The following is a 19849-nucleotide window of genomic DNA, read 5'->3' on the forward strand; positions in this document are numbered from 1 at the left end:
AAGCTATACCAAATCAGCTGGAGATCTGCCGGGTAAATGGCGGTAACTTTGTAAGAGGTTATTAATTAATAGGTGAAATTTCTTGGATTGTGGTTTCTTTAATTTTTTAAATTTATTTAAAAATAATCTACAATCCTCTATAATTCGACTGACATCGAGATTTATTTGTATTGTTATAAATATCCCATACATTTATAGAAAAGAAAAGAGTTGGTTGCTGAATAGCCACATTGTGAATGTTTCTCGATTAACGAGGTAAGTTGAGTTGCTTACTCCAGGAGAAAAAGCTACTTTTCTTTATTTACTCTGTTTGCATCTGGTGATTTTTGCGGTTGAACCAGATCAGTCACTTTTACCAACATGTGCTTTAGGTCTGACATGTGGCTATATTATGATAAATCCGCGAAAATGACCAATCAAATGATGAGTGTTATGTTAACATGATTTCATTGGTTTCATATGTAAATAGTTGTTTGTTTAAGCATGGTATACCAATGTTTTCACTAGTGAAATGGTCATCTTTATTTGCCTTTAAATCTGTTTGAAATGACCGAAGTTCAAAACGCCAGTTCCAATTCAAATTTCGATGCTGAACAGCTTGTAAATAACGTGTTCAACGGAGTTCCATGGATTGATTATGTCATACGTTATAGACAAGGTAAGTTAGTTATCAATGTTTATCAAGCAAATAATCTTATAGCATCTTATTTTTTTTCTTAACAGTCGAAGAGCCACTTTGGGTGACTGTTGGAGCTAATAGGTTACACCAGATCCAGTATCTTCTGTCTTATAAATTGGACCCGTTAAAAAAAGGTACTTCAATAAACGCACAATGATATATTAATTTTACAAATTTCCTCCTTTTTCTCTTTCTTTTCTCCCTTTTCTAATTCTGCCTCTAGAGCCTCCAACAATTGATGATCTCAAGTATATTTATTATGAAGAAAACACTCTTCCTAGCATGAGTGAAATCGCTGAATACCTTGAATTTCTCCCAAATATTAGAGTAAGTATTATCCCAATGTTGACCATTTTTATTATGAATTATTTTATTGATTACTATAGTAACCAAGCCTCTTGTTTATCAGCTTGTTGATTTTGGTAATGTTACTCGTTGGGATGTGTGGATCAGTGATGCTTTAAAAGCCAGACCAAGACTATGTGCCTTACGTTTTAACAACGACCAATGGCTTCGTTTGATGACTAGTGAAATGGCTGATAAAACTTTTCACAACATTCGTGCTCTATCCTCGCCAATCTTCGATGCTTCTAAATTAGTCCGTCACGCACAAAGTTTGGAACAACTATTCGTCCCAGATAAATCAAGTCGAGATTTGATTGATACAATCTTGTCCAGAGCAACCAAATTAAGACGATTACATCTCACTATAGCTTTTGGTAAGCTTAGATTTTGAATTATAACTTTAAACATACAAATGATATTTATTAATTTGTTCTGATCATCATTCTTTACCTGTAGATAACATAGCTAATGCTAGTTCTAATTCAAGAACCAACGGAGGAATTGAAATGCTCGAAGTCTGTTTAACACATAGTGATTTTCATTTCAAAGATGTTGAAACATTTTTAAATAGATTCCGTCGCCTCAAGAGTCTTTATATCCACATAAGTGCACACAAATTCGAAGGCTCTCCAATCAAAACGCCAACACAGCTACATTCTAGTTTAGAGCACCTGGTTATAACTTTTTCATCATCGGTAAATATTCATTAGAATATACAATTTATTCTCATTCTTCATAATGTATTTTACTCTTTCTTCTTTAATATAAAGGTTATCATTCGTGATTGGATTGGTTTCGAATTATTCATAACAAAATGTAAGAATCTGAGGAATCTGGCTATTCGTAATTGCTGTATTTTAACTCCTACCGACATTGTTAGGATTGTACAAAGTTTACCTAAACTGAATCTATTTGATTGCCGTGGTTGCAGCCAAATCAAACGACCAATCAATCAAATCGTCGCCTCATGTCCTGCTTTAAAAAACCGTGCAAATATAACTTACGTTCAAAATGATACTCAGTGTAAAATTCCGAAACCATCAGCCATTCAAACAGGATTCGATTTCATGAACAACATATTTTACCAAGAATTTGCTAATATTCCTCAATTTCTTCTGAAAAGAAATTGATTACTAGTGCTTTTTTGTTCACTATATTTAAACAGCTGTATATTCATTCGAATTTGCAATACAAGACTTTAGTCTGCAACGCTACTCTCCCTCCAACAAAATATACTGATAATCAAACTGATATAAATGTCAGTCGATTTGATCTGTATGAGATATTTGTAAAGTTATTTTCTAAATCTCAATTAATATTAAATGTTCTCTTCATGTTATACCGAATGCAGTGTTTCTTCACGGATCCTTTTCATGGTTCATACTTTCATAGCTTGGTTAAATTTGCAAGAACTGTGTCCAACATAAAGTATCAACCCAATTTTTAAATCCTGATGAACATCAATTTCATTTTAATTTTTTAAAAGTTAAAATTTCCCAAATTGCGGAATGCTTGGATCATTGGTTTATAACTTTGCTGATATTGGTTCATAAATCCCAAGTCTCAGAGCTGTGTTTAATTGCCAAGTGTCAGAATCTATATCACCAGTTTAAGGCTTAAAAGCTTTTTCTCTTCAAAGCTTGGAATTCAATTTTAATTTCATTTGGCGCAATATTCTGCCGGCATCATGGATTGTCGAATCTGTTTTGAAGAAACAAAACCGAACCCAGTTTTTTCCTTCATTCTTGCTTGGATTTGCATAGAAGTAAGACATTGGCATCGTTAAAAGTTTCTGAAAAATAAGACGCAACATTAGTTTAACTGAGTCCCAAGAAATTTGTTAATTAAATAACCAATACTAAATTAGATTATCAAATAAATAGGGTAAGAATTTTGCTTTACTATTGGTATACTTTTGATATTACCTTTTCAATGCAAAGCCATTTTGCAAATTTGTCACCGGGACTTTTTTCAGTATAATTCACCTTGGAGGATGGCCAGTCGATGTTTTGATAACTGGCCACAATAAAGTAGGTACCATCCGGGATTGTTGGGTTGAATCCTGCTGATTGTAAATAGTTTACGATTAAATCTCTTTTAGCTTGCAGTTCGTTTGATGTTTGTTTCCAAAAAGAATCTGGTTTTCCGAGTCGACTGAATTCAATTTCCAGTGCAATGGCCGAAGCCTCTTGAATTGGTGTCGGACAAGTATGAACTGTGTTTGAGTGGATGATTTGTAAAGGATTAATCAAATTTGCTGGACCATAGACCCAACCAATTTTCCAGCCAGTAACATTGAATGTCTTTCCAATACTTCCAATGGTTAATGTGTACGGCCACATTTCAGGTAAGCTCGCTATTTAATTGAAATGTTATAATGAATTAAAACTATTGTATATTCAACTTATGAGATTGAATTTAGATTTATCGGTTCACATTTTGATGAATTGGTGCTGTCTTAACACGAGGAGAAGAGTCAAGCATCCAACCATATAAAGTGTTATGAGATAAAATATGTTTAAGTAAATTACCCATTCTAACGTGTTTCGCACTGTCATAGATAATCCATTCATAAACCTCGTCCATCAATGCTATTGTTCCGAATTTGCGACAAAGTTTACTTATTTCAAGCAATTCTTCCTTTGAGTAAACCTGAAAAGTAAATCAATTAAATAGTTAACGGTTACTTCAAAGGAACGCTTTATATTATCACCTGATACCTTTCCAGTTGGATTATTTGGTGTGGTGACAACGATCATTTTGGTCCTCTCATTGAATTTTGAAGCCAATTCCTGAAAATCTAACTTCCATTCCGCACTTGAAACTGGTCTATGTTCATAGTCAGCCGGCGGCTTAAGAGATACATAAACGGGTATTCCCTTAGCCATTTCAACCATTGGAGGATAACAATCATAAAAAGGTTGAATGATAATAACTTCATCACCAGGATTAATCAAACCGAGAAAAGCAGATAAAAGAGCTTCATATGCACCAATCGTTATCAATATTTCCTTGAATGGGTCAATTGGTCGTCCAATTAATTGACCGTACATCTTTGACAGTATTTTAACCAATCTAGGGTTACCCTGTAAAGTATTAAGATTAAGACAAGGAACCAAGAATAATGGTTACATACTCACATATTGTCTTGTGTACTGATGAGCTGCAGGATTTTTTGAGGCACTTATTAAGGCCTCAACCACAAAATTAGGCGGAGGGAAGTCAGGGAAACCTTTACATAGGTTAACTGGATCATAATTTATACCAAGATCTCCATATTCAACCCTTTCGGTGGATGAAAAGAATTGAGAAATTAAGTCAAAGATATTAACCATGAACATAAAAAATAACTTACCATGGACTCTCTGATTGACTCTTCACAAGCTCTGAACCTGACATGATGGAAAATTACGGCAATGTTTCAGAAACTATTTCACCAACTTCTTTATAACTCAGTCAAAGCTGACACTAACGATGTCTGGTTTTAATCACTATGGATTTTGAATCTTAATTATCGCCATGGAAATTATCCTTAGTTATTTTATCTTATCTATTTTTATAAGGCTTTGATCTTCATTAATAAGTCAAGTGTATGATAATAGCGACGATAAAGTTAAATCGAAACGAAGGGTTACAAACAATCTTGAATAATGTCTCAACAAATGGAAACTTATTGAGTTGCATTCTGATTACATGAACCTTCTAGGCTTGAAATATAATCCGTTCTGATAGATATTTACGGAACTATCGACCCAGCCATGGAAACAACTTTAAGCCTTTCAAATAAATAAAAAACTGATGACTACAGCAAGATTTTAACAATAACTAATTACTTGAATTATATCATTTACTGATGAAATCTTCACTTAACTGATGGCTGCTACAAATAATCGACTTGTTCAATCACCAATCTCGTTATTATAAATTGATTAAGACGTCAAATTGTTACCCATCTCGTTGATTTGATTTGATTGCATGGGTTTTTTCTCGTGGATTTTTACACTTACATCAACTTCAATCGATTATGCCACTTGATAACTTGTTATTTTATTTCAACAACTATCATTTCGATCAATTTTCAATTCACCTACAATGAAGATCGACGAATGAATAGGATCATCTGTTAAAATATTTTCATAAAAAATCTATTTTCTAATAATGAATATTAAATCCATTCTTTGTAGAGTTATAGAGGTACATTGTTAAGAAAACTACAAATAAAGTAGAAAAGAGGAAAGACAATGATTTTTGATGTACTGTCAATATATTGGGTGTATAGAAAGTTTATGCTCAATTTTGGGGGAAAAAAATAATTTTCTGTTTATACGCAATTGAGGGATATTTTTTCCCCTGCATAAACTTTTTATACACCCTATACTTAAAATAGCCATGCTGCTTGTCTACAATTCTGCATCACACATTGGTGTTTAGCACAATCGTGAGATGGTGATCCTGGCTCAGGACAGTTGTTACGTTCATGACGCATCTGTGTTTTGCGAAACGATAATTTGTGTTTGCACCAACGGCACAGAAAGCTGTCATCCTGATCCACCGCCACCTCCGTTGCGTCCCAATTCTTGGTTAGAATATGGTCCTCTGGTTTTAAGCCGTAAGGCACTACTTTAATTAGAAAGATCCTAGCGCGAATTGATGGAGATGAAAAGACGATTGAACCAAAACAAAGTGATGTCAAAGTATTGACAAGACAAGCTATGATTAATTTAACAGCAAATAGACAAGAAGAAGTTGTGGAGAAAAGTAAATGTTCATGTTGACCCATTTTTACACAATTTGTCCGCACAACTACCAATAGATAATCAAATTGCCCACTGAAAACTGAACCTTTAATTTTTTAACTTGAGCTAATAAATTAATTTAGAAATTAAAAATCAACACTTGCTGCCAATGTTCGACTAACAATGATTTTCAGGTAAAAAGAAATTTAATTGCAATATCAATGCAAATATGCTTCATAAGTTGGACAATTGGTAATGAAAAATATATTTAAAATTGTAAAAATACAGTGAGTCTGTACGGCGCAAGTACAGACCCTGGTTCAAATCCCCAGGAACAAAACTTGAGAAAAAACTTGATAAAAGAGATGGATCCGATTCGTTAATTGTAGGATTGAAAGAGCCAAAATATTCTGCAAGTTCATTTTCGATCGTGCTATCTGAAGTATATGATGAGTTATCTTCAGAAAAAGCGAAAAGAGGACAATCTTCATCATCTTCACAATTCGAACCAGCAGGCAGTTTGTCAGCAAAAACGATTCTCAAAGACTGGAACGTTGGTGAACATATAATCGATTCCAAGATTATTCAGAGTTTCTGAGCATGATAGGATAGCACGGATGGTAACTGGCAGCATTTTATTTAAGCAATAAACGGATCTTGTTGGCCTCGGATTATCAACAGATTCTAAAAACGTGATTGATTTTGTATCTAAAAGATTTCAAAATAGCTTCAAATGATTAAAATTACATGTTTCATCAGAGTCATTAGATGTGTACAGGGTGTGCCTAAAGTTCGTGTAGGTAGGAGGGCTTAAGAGAGGGAATCAGTTTCTCAACCGATAAATTTAAGCAAATTAAAATTGGTTTCTACGCAGGGGGAAATATTTTTTTGCCTCTTACACGAACTTTAGTTACACCCTGTATCGAAGAGCAGTATTCCATTTCTTCCCTCCTTTGACCGCTAAATAGTTCGCTAAAACTTGCTTCCAGTGTTTTCATTGCAGTTAACAACGCTCCGTAAGCCCACAACAAGAACAGATTAAGCGATTTGATCTCTACGCCCATGCGGACCCATATCTACAAAATCATCAACAATATCTCTCCTTGGTAAGTAATTTAAAGATGGAATCAATTCTGTTTCATAGAAACTTAAAACACAAACACGGTCTTCCTCATCCATACTTGCAGCATGTGATTTTAAAAGCTTAATTTGTCTGATGAAATCCCAGTTTCTGTAAAGCGATAAAATCTGACATAGAAAATATCTGAGCATTACTGCACTTGTAAAGCAGGAAGGCGAACAATGGGCTGTTGTTGCGCGTTTTAACTATGCTTTGATTTAGCTAGATGGGATGGCGAACGAATCCCAGAATCCAAACAACTTCGCTAGGAGGATAAGGAATACTGATGATGCTGACGATTCCTCGGATTCCAATCCAAGCTAAAACTTTTTCTAATCATTTTTTACATTCAAAGTTAATTGCTATTATTTAATCTCAATTCAAATTTAACTTCTGAAACAACAAAATCTTCTTTACTTCATAAGACTCTTTCTCACAAAATTATTCGCCATTCACATTTAAATATTTAGACGGAATGTTGTATATTAAATCTCCATCAAAAATACATATTAGAATTCTTATCTTTATTCTAAATTCTTTTGGTCTTCATCCTTACAACCTTAGAACTGGATGGTCGCTCTAGATTGTCCATTCCATCTGGAGGAGCTACGTATGGCTTTGGTTCAACACAATTAGGATCACAATTTTTCGGATTACACTTTTCGAGTGGTGTACTAGCTGCCTTACTTTTCCTTTCTTGTCAAATTCCACTTCTTCGTTCAGACAAATCTTTTTCACAGAATCGACAACTATATCCCGACTCACGCGTCAACTTGGAGGCATCTCATGCCAACTTGAGGTATTCAGGCAACAAGCCATAAGAAATTTCACAATTTTCACGGAAATCACAATATCTTGCTATTAGACACACCAATGTCTCGGTTTAAGATTGAATCTTTCTTTTCTGATGGGGATAAAGGAGAAAAGATAAAGAAGAGTAAAAAGATTAAAAATATTTTAATGTCAAACTGAACAGAACTGAAATGAATACATCACCAATCCGACACGGTGCTGCAAAATGAACTCGCTCAATTCAAGAGCGCCTACTCATGACTCATGGACCATTGTTTATGCTCAACTTGAGCTTTTTATCGACCGGTTTAGCAAAATTTACCGAACGCTGAAAGTGAATCACACAATTTCAAATTTTCATAAAAAATTCTCTTTTAATCGATTTCGATTTTTACAATTTTTTTAGCTCTGAGTTGACTATGAGTTTCTGATCTCGGTCGTCATGACGCGATAAGAGACATTATGGATAATGCTTGAGACATACACGCGGCTATGGTAATTGTACATTTGTACAAATGTTTTTGAATTTAAAAACAATGCATTGGAGTCATAACAAGTCTACTATTTGTATAACAATTATATAAAAGACTCAAGTTACAAAATGGTTAAATTGTTACTTTTAATTGTGATGAACTTGCATTTGAAGTTTGACTTAACATTCATTTCAATCAAATAATCCTACATATCAGCTTGAAATGATTTATTTTTTTTACATAACTTTTTATATTTCAATTTTTCATAAATGTTGTGGAGTGACCGTTGAAAAAGCAGGTCCAGCATCGGTTGAATCAACCAATCCAACTGTTGCTGAAAAACAAGCATTTCTTCAGTTGTTTGGTAATGGCGATCCAGATGAAGCAGCAAGTTGTGGTCAACTCATTGAATCTCGAGGCTTTCAATATGAGCGTTATTATGTGACAACAGAAGATGGTTATATCCTTCAAAATTTCCGAATCATCAATCCTTATGCAAGAGAAGCTCGAAATACTCTTAAACCTGTCTTACTAGTGCATCCAATTTTGGCATCGTGTGCATCCTGGTTGTTCAATTCACCCGGTGGACACATAAAGCCATGGATCAACTGTAATCCACCAAATGACACTTCAGCCTCACTTGGATTCCTTTTGGCCAACTTGGGTTATGATGTTTGGTTGATTAATGCTCGCGGAACATCTTATTCAACTAATCACACACATCTTGATCCTGAAGGTAACAGTTTTTGTGTATAAAATTGATTCAATGTGATTCAATAATTAGCTTTCTTCTTAGATCCTGTATTTTGGGATTACAGTTTCTACGAAATTGGAATTTACGATGTTACATCAACAGTTGAACACATTAAAAATGAAACTGGATTCGGTAAGTTTTTCCCTTTTTTCATTTCTTAGATGATTGAAAATTTTATATGGCAATCAAGTTGAAATGCCGAAAAGATCAATGAATGAAAAAACCAGGATCCAAATGATGAAAATATTCTGATCAAAGTTTAAGACAGAAGAAGCTCTGTTTAATAGTTTTGCTTGATCTCTATGAACAACAACTGATTTCATTATTTTCACCCGTTGTTCGGTGCTTTTACTTTAAACGAACACTGATCTTATCAATTTGACCAAATTATATCAGTTTATTTTTCTGATTTTATCAAGAATTAGAGTATTTTCAATGTATATGGCTGTTATACAAATGCAAACTCTAGTTCCTATCGAAAATCAATTTTACGTCAAGTTGTCTGCACAAATCCAGGAAACCAAGCAATTAGAAAAAGAAACTAAAATTTTTTGCTAAACACAATTAACTCATAATTTCCTATTGCAGAAAAGATAACTGTAGTCGCTTATTCACAAGGATCAATTCAAATGATTACTCAAATGTCTCTGATGCCATGGTTTCAAGATAATTACGATATCGTCATTCTAGCTGCACCGGCTGGGTTTGTTGGTGAATACGGTTTTTTTGCTTCAATACCGAATAAGCCTGCACAAGAATTTTTTAGTTCGAGCAATGGACCCTATCCGAGCAATTCAGCCTTTTTTTATTCTTCACTTTCTGCATTGTGTGTGAACCAATTAGCCAGTCCCATTTGCGTAACATTTTTCGGGAATCTAGGTTTTGATCGAAATCAGTTTAACGCATCAAGACTTAGTGTTTATATAAGCCTACGTGACCGAAGCTCGAAAAAAAATTTACTCCACATCTTCCAATCCGTTGAAAGAGATCACTTGAGTTTCTTTGATTATGGTGAAGTTAAGAATTACGCTTTATATGGCTCGGCTGAGCCTCCAGAGTTTCCTTATTACAATATTAATCCAAATAAATTGATATTCATGAGTGGCTTGAATGACCAGGTTATAGATCAACGAAACGTCCAAAAATTTAGAAATTCACTCTGTGGTAAGAATCAAAATATTTAATCAATTCATCTGCTTACAACCATAAATAATGAAACCTTTTTTTCCATCTCCAGACCGAGTTGACACTGATCATATAATTCAAGATCCTTATTGGAAGCATAGTTTTTTAGCAGCTAATGAAGCTTATGCATATTTTGGTAGCGTTGTGGCTGATCTAATCAGGGAACGTGGCGATTCGACAGAATGCAGGCTAAATCTATCTGGAAATTAGATTTCCAAAGATATAATAAGGACTCAACTTTTTTCCATTTTTACTTTCCATACGTTATGTGAATTACAGTGATAAAACATTGCGATAGTAATTTCATAGAAATACAGGGTCCGCCACAAAACATGTCAGCCTGTATTTTTTGAATAACTTTTTTATTTTTTCGTCAATCAAGCTCATTCTCACAGAAAATAATCTTGAATAAAGGGGAAACAAAGATATGGACCGGTCAAATTTTTCGGGTATCGCAGGTCAAAATGGCGACTGCGCAAAAAAAAGTCATTTTCAGACCCAATGTTATTCAATGAGGCTTTCATAGACAGATTTCTGAGATACTATGCACATTTTTCAGTCCAGAATAACTCCATAGGGCTTTTCTTGCCCCTGGCACCTATTGAGTAGCAAAATAATACTGCTCCATCCCATCAATGCTTTATGCTTCAATTTGCTCGAATTCACGCATGATGAAGTGTCCTATTCAATCGGCTATAAATTGCTTTTATCAGAACGCAATGACAAAATTATTTCAGAACATTGGCAAGTGACTAACAAAGTTTGTAAAACAGTGCAAAAAAGCTAAAAATATCTGTACAGTCGAAAAAGATAGAACAAAAACCCGTACGACGCCCGAAAATTGTACCTTCATTTCGCGCAGGCGCAATTTTGACCTGCGATACCCGAAAAATTTGACCGGTCCATATCTTTGTTTCCCCTTTATTCAAGATTATTTTCTGTGAGAATGAGCTTGATTGACGAAAAAATAAAAAAGTTATTCAAAAAATACAGGCTGACATGTATTGTGGCGGACCCTGTATTATCAATTTAAAAATCAAATTAACTTATTTTATAAGAACTATATCAATAAATTAAAAATATTGAGCAAAAGTGCAATAATTTTTTAATTATTTAGGTGAATTTAACACCCGAAATGCAAGTCTTTTACAATAAAACATTTAATGGTTAACATCAAAAGTTTTTAAAACACAACTTCTGTCATAATCAGTTCTCGTTACTTTTTTTTCCTTTAATCAAGTAACCAGTAACTACTCTTCTTGATGAAAACTTTCTCTCTTTCATACTCCAATCCAATAATTTAGTCTGGAGTCAAAACCTCCAGAATTTGAGTTGCTCCGCCAAGAATTTATCGCAGACATGAAAGCTTGAGACCAGATTCTTAAAAAGCTAAACAATGATTGTAATATCTATGACTTCTTGTCATTATCAATATTGATCAATCGAATCAATTACGATTTTCTTGTTCAAGTGTTTGAAAATATTCGTGATCCTAAATCCAAATCAGCATTTTAAAAGCCGATATGGCTGATTTTGCAGCAACTAAAGCAAATCTGAAGCAACTAACATTTAATGCATACCAATTTACACAGGCATTGACTGAAATAACGCTAGAAAATGATTCCTGAAATTGATCGCTATTGAAATAATAATAGAAAATCAGTTTTTAAGTATAAATCGATATATGGCGATTTTTACCGAGCATCAATATCATCGATCGGTGTTTATGCTTGACATGTCAAACCATGCAAATGCAAACCATCAACTTACAACCACGATCGCTCCATTTTCAACTTTTTTATTCTGTTTCAAAGATTACCAAAGAATCCTTTTTTAAGGAAAAAACTAGAATGAATAAGGTGCATTGAAATGTACATGTAAATCTTCATTTAATCAAGCCTCTAGCTTGATGCAGACGAGCAATCGTAACGATCTATTTCATTGACGTTCATCTTGATCAATTTTTATTTTCGATAATCGATTTTTTGATCAATCAATAAACTCTAATAATGATGATGATGTAAAATTATCTGATCCAAAAGCACTAAGGAATTTTCCGCTTCAATTTACATCGTACAAATCCCATCCTTCGGTAATCCCTATTTTTATCTGCATTATCTTTATTCTTGATCCAATATGATGACATTTAAATATAATCTAGAGATTTATAAGATTCATTTATACATGTTTGTAAATATTCAAAACAAGCTTAATCTTCAACAAAAAATACTTTCAAATTGTAAACCCTTTCAAAATTGAGTGTCCAAACCAATCTGATTAAACGAAAGTTAAATCAAAAACATATTATACATAAAATGGAGGATTTAAAAGATAAACTCCAATGAAATAAATGGATATAAATGTTGGATTTTCAACAATAAAAATCCAATACAACTGTAACTTGATTTTTACACTCTAATGTAATAACTTGCAATAGGATTTGATTCAGATTCAAAAAAAATCAGAGTTAATTAACCATTTAATCATTGCGAATCTATCAAATAATTTAATCAATCAATGACTGCAAGGGATAAATAGCAATAGTTATATCAATATACTGATGATTTGACTCCAGTTTAATACCCTTCAAAGCTTCAACCATTGTCAATTTCATACTTTCATTAAGCTTGAATTTTCGTAGGTTGACTGTGATTACATGTTAATTGACTACCAAAAATGGCTTGGATTTGACACAATTAGCAATTACAGCCAACAGTTATTGCGAGTGACTTGTGAAAATGAAAGGCCATTGATTAAGGATGAAACAAGAAGCAGATAAAAGCCTTTTTTGAAGTCAATTTTCACAATTTTTGGCTGTTCAACAAAGCAAAGCAAGATTCATTGAGACATCCACAAAAATAATGATTGTAATGATGATGGTGACGATGATTTTGATGATTATGATGACAAAAAATCAATAGAAAAGCGTCTTTCTGTGTTACTATGGAGACATGCAAAGGGAATCAAAGCGTTTGCTCATAATCCAAAGAGTTTGTTCAATCCATTGGTTTTTTTATACAATCAATCTTGGTTTTTATCTTTATTTCTGTTCCTTTTTCTTCTTCTTCTTCTTCATCATCATTTTCTTCCTCTTTTTCAGCTTCATCTTCGTTTGCTTTTGTGTGTGTCTCTCTGGATATTTCATCCTCCATCATCACCATCATCTTCAGTCTTTCTTATGTTTTCATCTGTTTTTGTGTTTCTCCTGTGAGGCAGTTTGAATGGTTCAAGAAAAGGATTAAAAGCAAATACTCATTTAATGAATCTACTTGAATGGATGAATGTTATTCCTTACCATTCCCAACTAAATTATCCCTCAATTGAAACATCTGATTATTAAATTGTGCACTCAAATTAATCCAGAACAGTTTCTTGTTTACAGTTTGTTTCACATCTTTCAGTATTGTTATTGTTTTCATTGCTACTGCTTACCATTTCCACAGTCATTTCAACAGTGAAAACCTTGCATTCCTCCGTTATTGATATACATTTAATTGTATAACAAAATGATTTAAATTTAAATTTACCTAATTTTACTAAATAATTACCAATCTAATCATGTGTACAAATATAGATGAAACAAGTAACTCTAAGCGAAAAGCTTTGGAGTTAATAACCAATATTTTCAGGTAAGACTTTACTCTTCCATTAACAAATTGATATCTTTTTTTGCTTTCCTTATTAAATTTATCATTGATTTATGTTAGCCATAAGATTGATGGATATTATTGTTAGCAGAATCAGTATCAAATCATTTGTATTCCGTTACAATTCAACCAATTTCTTATCATTTAACCTCAGTCCTTTGAAATGTTAACTGTTACTATGGTTGATCATTTCCTATTGATGATTATAACAGTTATTACAGATCAACCGTTTTGTATCAATTTTCAATAGCAATTTGATTGTCGAGTTGTGAGATTAGTTTGCAATTATCATGCTTTGCTGAAACTTCAGCTATTAGATTTCATTGAAAAAATAAACTCTAATTAGTAATTAACTTCTCATTCTCATTATCTCACATTGAGATTCAATTTGCAAACAAGACCAAAACACAACTCTAAAGGTTCCTCTTGATCAAATCATCATTTGTCCTTAAATTACTAATGAACTTGTGCTTTTTATTTTTATTAACTCACCCAGTAAACTGTTAATAATGAATATACAAATGAATGTAATTCAACATTTCCCCAAATTGTTGTCAAACCCAAACTTAGACACTTACAGTTGCAATGGTTAAACATCAACTCAATGTTTATCCCTTATTTTGAATGACAGTTAATCTCCATTATAACCTTAATATGAATATTGAAACCCAGATTTACCATGACCTGTTTCTAGTAAATAAAAGATTCTGCCATAAATCTTATGAGAATGTTTTTCCTTCCCAGTCAACATTCCCTTGAGAAGTTATGAACAAGAAATTTCTTGTTTATTTCATTTCTTTGTATTTCGATTACTGTCAACCTGAAAATCTTACAACAATCAACTGCAAGTTTAGTGAATCATGAATTATAAATCCAATGCTGTGCATCTTTAAATACAATTAAATATGTGAAGCTTATTTTACCTGATTAAATCATAAAACTAAGCACTTCAATGGTAGCTTGATTGACATTTAATTCATTGACCTTAATTGATTATTTTACAAGCAATCAATTTTTAAAAATGTTGCATAAATCATAAAATACTTGAATCCTTTTTGAAGTAACAATCAAATTAGAATCATATTTTTATAACTCAAATAGCTAATTAAGTTATCTCTCATAAGCTACACAAATCAATAACATATTTGTTCAAAGGGTTGGAAATAATTAACTTTCGTTTCACTGAATCAGCTTAATTTTTGTTTGTCTCGACTAACTTTTCAATTGAGATTCCTAATCTTAACTTCAACTTTGAATTGCTATCAACGCTATTTAGGAATTAACTGGAATCAGCTTTAATTTAAAGGTCAATTTATTTATTAATGGAAGGCTCAAAGCTAAAGTTAATCATTTTCAACATTTAGTTAACCCACTAACTGCAATGAATTAGTCAATTGAAGTAATCATTGAAGATCTATTCTTGTATTATTGTTTATCATTATATTGATTTTTGATCAACATTCAAATGTTTCCATTTTATGCAGACAAGCAATTAATCAAATTGTTGTTACGCGTAGGCCTTATTCATCTAATAATCCACTTTGATTACGTAGGTTTGTTTGTTATTTATCATTGATAGACTTATATTTACTCATTATTTAGCTTCAATGAGTGTCACCATCATTAATTTACAAGCAGAGAATTGTCATTTAACCTTTACATTTTACCTTTTTGCTGATCAATTGTTATTTCAACCCAATAATGAAGCAAACATGAAATTGATTTTTACCATAGTAACAGCAATATTGATGAATTTGTCTTTAATTTGATGTCTTCACAACTCCAAACAAATAAGATATTAATTAATCCAGTCACTTATTACAAATAATTAGGTTTTTTAATTCTACTCTTAACTCGAAAGTCAGATTTTTTCATGCATTTCATGCATAGATTTGGTGGTTTTATTAATAATTGTAATTTTGGTAAAAATTCAATTTTTGTAATTTGTATTTTTGGGTTAAATTAATGCTTTAAGGCATCGCCATCTCTTGGTTAAATTAAAATTGAGAGGGTCGTTGAACCCCTCATGTCCGATAAGATGGCGCTTAAACTTGTTTTTGCATTGTTATTAAAATGAGTTAACGGTTATTACTTAATAGGTTTAATCACTTCTCTTTCTTTAGTTAATTTTATCTCTTTTAAAATGTGTTTGAATATTTTTGTCATTTCAGGAAAAAATCGAAAGAATGTTTGAAAAATTGGAATGAAACTGAAAATTATCCTCCAGTTCCAACCATGAATAATACACCAAGTGAACCTACTGATGTTGCTGCTTCAATCGTTGACTCTCGGAAGGAAGTATCAAGTCCGTCGTTTTATGTATCTGAATTTGGTATTCCTCCACACTCACCAGTTTCACCGAGAGTTAAAAATATTAATGAAGACATGGAAGCGTTAACACTATCGCGCCAAGACAATCCTTTCATCGCATCTAAATTGGAAAAATTGTCAGCTTCAGAAGAGCTGCTGTCCTCATCATCCTCATTGACAATTCAACAGGAAGACCACAACATTTCGACCCCTACAACCTCATCCAATGATTATTATCATCAACATTTTTCTCCATCAAATAAAACTGGTTCATCATCGTTCATCAACCCTTCTTTGCATAATTTAGAAATTGAAGAGATTACCCAAGATGATTCCAATCTCCACCAGCACCTAATTAGATCGCCACCGCCTCAATTTCCGACTAAATTATCGCACTTTGTTTTCCCTTTGCCAAATAGTCCAATAAGAAATATATCTTCTCGTTATGGTGCTTTTTTGAGTCCAGATCATCGATCAGAATCAAAATCAGACTATCGATCAGGTGCAATTAATTTATCAACTAAAGCTCTTGCCGATAAATTAACATTCCAATCAACGCACTCGCTGTCAATCAAATCACCGCCAAAAATATTCAATACTTATCGCAAAAATTCTATGGGTCATATTGGAGACAAATTAATTAATCAATCATCATCGTCATCTTCTTCCTCGTCATCATCATCTTCATCAACTTCAGACAATATAGCACGTCGATCATCTTCAGAGTCATTCAAAAAAGATTTAACTAAAATACCAAAAACTTCTGGTCAATCCTCAAATGAAGCTGTTAAAAATACTGATTATCATTCTTTAATCAATGATCCTAAAAGTTCCTCTAATCTTACAAGCAACAAAGAGCAGTGTAATAATGTTATCGACTATCTGAAAGGAAAAATAACTGGAAATGGGTCAAAAGAAGACGAAGACAAGTTGAAAGACAATGAAAATGATAGCAATAATGATAATCCTTCCATTAACTGGAATCACTCTGAAACTGGCCTATCCAATTCTCGAGAAGCTCTTATATCGACTCAATCATCATTACTTGATGCTTCTGATTGACAAGGAAACATTCATCGCAATATTTAACATTCCGACATCTGATTTTGCCTATTTCTTCTCGAAATATTGCTATAATCAATTGTAATTCATTTATTTTCACCATCTTTGTTTCGCTATCAAATTACCTTTGTCAAATTATTTAAATAAAAATCAAAATATAGTATTTAATATTAGTAAATGTTGAAAGTATTGTAAACATCGAATTAAAAGATATTAATCAAATGATTCTGACCATTTTGATATTATTTCAAGGTAAAATTTTTTATGCATGTCCAATGAAGTTTCAAGTAAAGTAAGATTTGAACAATCGATTAGTTAGCAGTTAGTTCTGATTCTGATTGATAGCAACCTGCCTTAGATTATTTTGATTAAAGATGTTTTGGGAGTGAATCAAATTAAACATTCCCTTATCAACATAATTATATTTTTTAGGTGGAGTTAGTTTTTCTTGCCTTCCATTAATATTTAACAAAGGTTTAACAATCTTACCTGATTATGATCAAGTTCAAGGACAATTGATTAACCCATCTATTAATTTTCCCATCAACGTTATTAAAAAAAGTTAGCCTTAACCTGAATCAATCAAACTTGATTAAAAGTGACTTTTCAACAAGCACTTTGCTATTATCAAAGTAAACTAAACATTGGAAACAATTTATTACAATATAACGGAATAATTGATTGTTTAGAAATGAAAATAATTCAAACACCCAGAATGGTTGTGAACAGAATTAGAAATTGTCTATTGAAATCAACAATAATCAGATTAAGTATTCGAGAATGGCGCAGTTTCCATTGACTTTACGTTATCTTCAGATGTTTCATCGTCTGCTTTATGTTCGTGTTTACCACCAGCTTTGAGCTTCTTTTTATTTTTTGCTTAGATTTATGTTGCTTTGCTTTGCCTATTTGAAATGAACTTAATCCAGCAGAATCATCAGAGGAATCAGATTCAAACTCATTACTTGATGCTTGATCAGTTGGCGATGGAGTCCGAGCTCTTTTAATATCAGAGGTTGTTGGTTTAACCGCTGAATGGGCAGTTGACATCAAGCTTTCCCTCTTGGTTAACTCCAAAGATACAGAAGAAACTTCATTCCCAACTGCATGTTTACCAGTTTTCCAGCAGTAAGGTGTTGTCTCATCTCCTCCACTTTTCTTTAACAAATTGATGAACAAGTTTTTATCCAATTATTCAGAGAAACAATAATAAATCGATTTAGAGAAGTGTCAATACCAATTCACCAAACGTAACCAGCTTTTCTTTAATCTGGAGTCTAATTATCTGGATTAAGTTTATTTCCAAAGCCATAAAAACCCTTAAAGTCAGGTCATAGATCTAAAATTTTAGTGTTGCAGACGAGAAGCAATAATATTACAATAATAATAAAATATTATCATTATAATAGCAGCTTTCAATGGAATTAACAGACTCTCGAATTATCACCAACCACCGCCACCACCATATCTTCCACCAGAAGTACTGTATCCTCCAAATTGATTGTAACCACGAAATGAACCATAATTTCTTCTCATTCCTGGAAACCCAATCCCAACATTGGAATACCGAACTATGAGGTAAAACAAAGAAGCACAACAGTTAATAAATGAAAGCTTAGCAAACAAGAAGAAAATCAACTTCCAAAAAGGTCTCTACTTACATCCACTTCTAGTAAAGAAACGCTGTCGATTATAATTATCGTACCCATAATCACCATAATATTGAGCTTGAACGCAACCATCAAATCCAACCAACATTAAAAGTACACTGGTCATCAGAAGCATAAATTTGAGTTGATAGCACATGATTAACAAAGAGCGAGTCTCGAGGAAATGAAAGTTACTCTGATGAATGTTGTCTGCAATTTAGCTTTAATCAAAAGTTGAAGTAGCCTTTTATATTCCCAGTTGTTGTTTTCCAGGAATTATTAATAGCTAAAAAACTTATTAAAAGTTGAATGTTCTAATAAAAGTTACAATTATACAAAATTTTGTTATTTAACCAGAAATATCAGGAGTGTCGTCAACAGTATTTTACAAAAGTCATTTATTTGCTTTACGGATATATTCAACATTATTAGTTAAAAGATGTTGATATTAACGAAGATGATTTGTTTACCAAATTACTTTCAAATGAACAATTAAGATAAATATTAGATGAACGTAAACAGACTCATGTGGACTTGGTTATGGAATGATTATATTGGCAAAACATTGTAACATCTGACCCCTAATTTTATGGGTAAATAAAGGCTTCAGTGACTGAATTAAATATCAAGTTACGCTGATTCCCTGCCATTAGATGATCGTAAATCGATTTATAAGTTACACAATTTAATTATGGAAAATAATACGGCAATTGTAATGAGTTGGCCATTAGCTATCAAATCATTTTAACGAGCCTTTAATGATTCAATTGCGACTATGTATACAAGATAAAAACGATTTAGTTTTGATTCTTCTCATGTTTATTCAATCATCATTAATACGTTTAATAAACGTTTCACAAATATTATTACAGATACAATTGACAGTTGTTAATCATTTTTTATTGTTAAATGCTGAACAATCAAGTAAAACAATTAGTTGCCAGCTATGCAAATACAAATGGCATTTCCATGTTTGCAAGGTAAACAATGAAGTCAAATTTTTGATGGTCATTAAATAACAGTTTTCAACCATTTGATTGTCAATGTCTCTTTGAATAACAAATTAAACATTTTTACACCAAAAATGAGAAAGTCAA

At 32.5% G+C, this 19849-nt stretch overlaps 4 protein-coding genes and 1 long non-coding RNA gene across 6 annotated transcripts; 3 read left to right on the forward strand and 2 right to left on the reverse strand.

Moving 5' to 3' along the window:
• The first annotated feature begins 26 nt into the window (after positions 1-26).
• On the forward strand, positions 27-2363 carry LOC107371478 (uncharacterized). Of its 2 annotated transcripts, none has more exons than XM_015939570.3 (7): positions 27-255; positions 470-658; positions 724-813; positions 903-1006; positions 1089-1398; positions 1481-1719; positions 1795-2363. In XM_015939570.3, the coding sequence occupies exons 2-7, from the start codon at positions 547-549 to the stop codon at positions 2152-2154; spliced, it is 1215 nt and encodes a 404-aa protein (XP_015795056.1). In that variant the 5' UTR covers positions 27-255; positions 470-546; the 3' UTR covers positions 2155-2363. The 2 variants fall into 2 exon arrangements, with proteins under 2 accessions (XP_015795056.1, XP_015795057.1); XM_015939571.3 differs by having other exon boundaries at positions 508-658.
• Positions 2364-2464: 101 nt separating this feature from the next.
• Positions 2465-4484, reverse strand: LOC107371477 (kynurenine aminotransferase). The gene is made up of 6 exons (XM_015939569.3): positions 4380-4484; positions 4165-4309; positions 3745-4110; positions 3556-3676; positions 2950-3380; positions 2465-2816 (listed from the first exon to the last, which is right to left on the reverse strand). Exons 1-6 carry the CDS (start codon positions 4421-4423, stop codon positions 2658-2660), a joined length of 1266 nt encoding a protein of 421 aa, XP_015795055.1. The 5' UTR covers positions 4424-4484; the 3' UTR covers positions 2465-2657.
• Positions 4485-7753: 3269 nt separating this feature from the next.
• LOC112539959 (lipase member K-like) lies at positions 7754-10398 on the forward strand. Its single transcript, XM_089267414.1, has 5 exons — positions 7754-7817; positions 8426-8881; positions 8942-9031; positions 9488-10063; positions 10137-10398. Exons 1-5 carry the CDS (start codon positions 7754-7756, stop codon positions 10292-10294), a joined length of 1344 nt encoding a protein of 447 aa, XP_089123540.1. The 3' UTR covers positions 10295-10398.
• A 2675-nt stretch (positions 10399-13073) lies between these two features.
• LOC107371756 (uncharacterized) lies at positions 13074-17328 on the forward strand. Its single transcript, XM_015939910.3, has 2 exons — positions 13074-13713; positions 15903-17328. The coding sequence occupies exons 1-2, from the start codon at positions 13643-13645 to the stop codon at positions 17101-17103; spliced, it is 1272 nt and encodes a 423-aa protein (XP_015795396.1). The 5' UTR covers positions 13074-13642; the 3' UTR covers positions 17104-17328.
• Positions 17329-17736: 408 nt separating this feature from the next.
• On the reverse strand, positions 17737-19041 carry LOC149094073 (uncharacterized). Its single transcript, XR_016199089.1, has 2 exons — positions 18765-19041; positions 17737-18674 (listed from the first exon to the last, which is right to left on the reverse strand). It is a non-coding gene; the product is annotated as an uncharacterized LOC149094073 (long non-coding RNA).
• Between the last annotated feature and the right edge of the window lie 808 nt (positions 19042-19849).

The sequence above is a fragment of the Tetranychus urticae genome, chromosome 2, assembly GCF_039701765.1.
Source record: "Tetranychus urticae isolate SD_2017Ah chromosome 2, NJAU_TeUrti_SD_1.0, whole genome shotgun sequence".
In the NCBI taxonomy this organism is placed as follows: domain Eukaryota; kingdom Metazoa; phylum Arthropoda; class Arachnida; order Trombidiformes; family Tetranychidae; genus Tetranychus; species Tetranychus urticae.

Excerpts from the sequence above, each read along its gene's own strand:
- LOC112539959 (XM_089267414.1), top strand. The coding sequence starts at position 7,754 with ATGTCTCGGTTTAAGATTGAATCTTTCTTTTCTGATGGGGATAAAGGA. Across the intron at positions 7,818-8,425 it reads AGGAGAAAAGATAAAGAAGA|TGACCGTTGAAAAAGCAGGT; the intron begins GTAAAAAGATTA and ends AATGTTGTGGAG. Across the intron at positions 8,882-8,941 it reads CACACATCTTGATCCTGAAG|ATCCTGTATTTTGGGATTAC; the intron begins GTAACAGTTTTT and ends CTTTCTTCTTAG.
- LOC107371477 (XM_015939569.3), bottom strand. The coding sequence starts at position 4,423 with ATGTCAGGTTCAGAGCTTGTGAAGAGTCAATCAGAGAGTCCATG. Across the intron at positions 4,310-4,379 it reads AGTCAATCAGAGAGTCCATG|GGTTGAATATGGAGATCTTG; the intron begins GTAAGTTATTTT and ends ATCCACCGAAAG. Across the intron at positions 2,817-2,949 it reads AATGGCTTTGCATTGAAAAG|AAACTTTTAACGATGCCAAT; the intron begins GTAATATCAAAA and ends CTTATTTTTCAG.
- LOC107371756 (XM_015939910.3), top strand. The coding sequence starts at position 13,643 with ATGTGTACAAATATAGATGAAACAAGTAACTCTAAGCGAAAAGCTTTG. Across the intron at positions 13,714-15,902 it reads TTAATAACCAATATTTTCAG|GAAAAAATCGAAAGAATGTT; the intron begins GTAAGACTTTAC and ends TTGTCATTTCAG.
- LOC107371478 (XM_015939570.3), top strand. The coding sequence starts at position 547 with ATGACCGAAGTTCAAAACGCCAGTTCCAATTCAAATTTCGATGCTGAA. Across the intron at positions 1,007-1,088 it reads AATTTCTCCCAAATATTAGA|CTTGTTGATTTTGGTAATGT; the intron begins GTAAGTATTATC and ends CTTGTTTATCAG. Across the intron at positions 1,399-1,480 it reads ACATCTCACTATAGCTTTTG|ATAACATAGCTAATGCTAGT; the intron begins GTAAGCTTAGAT and ends CTTTACCTGTAG.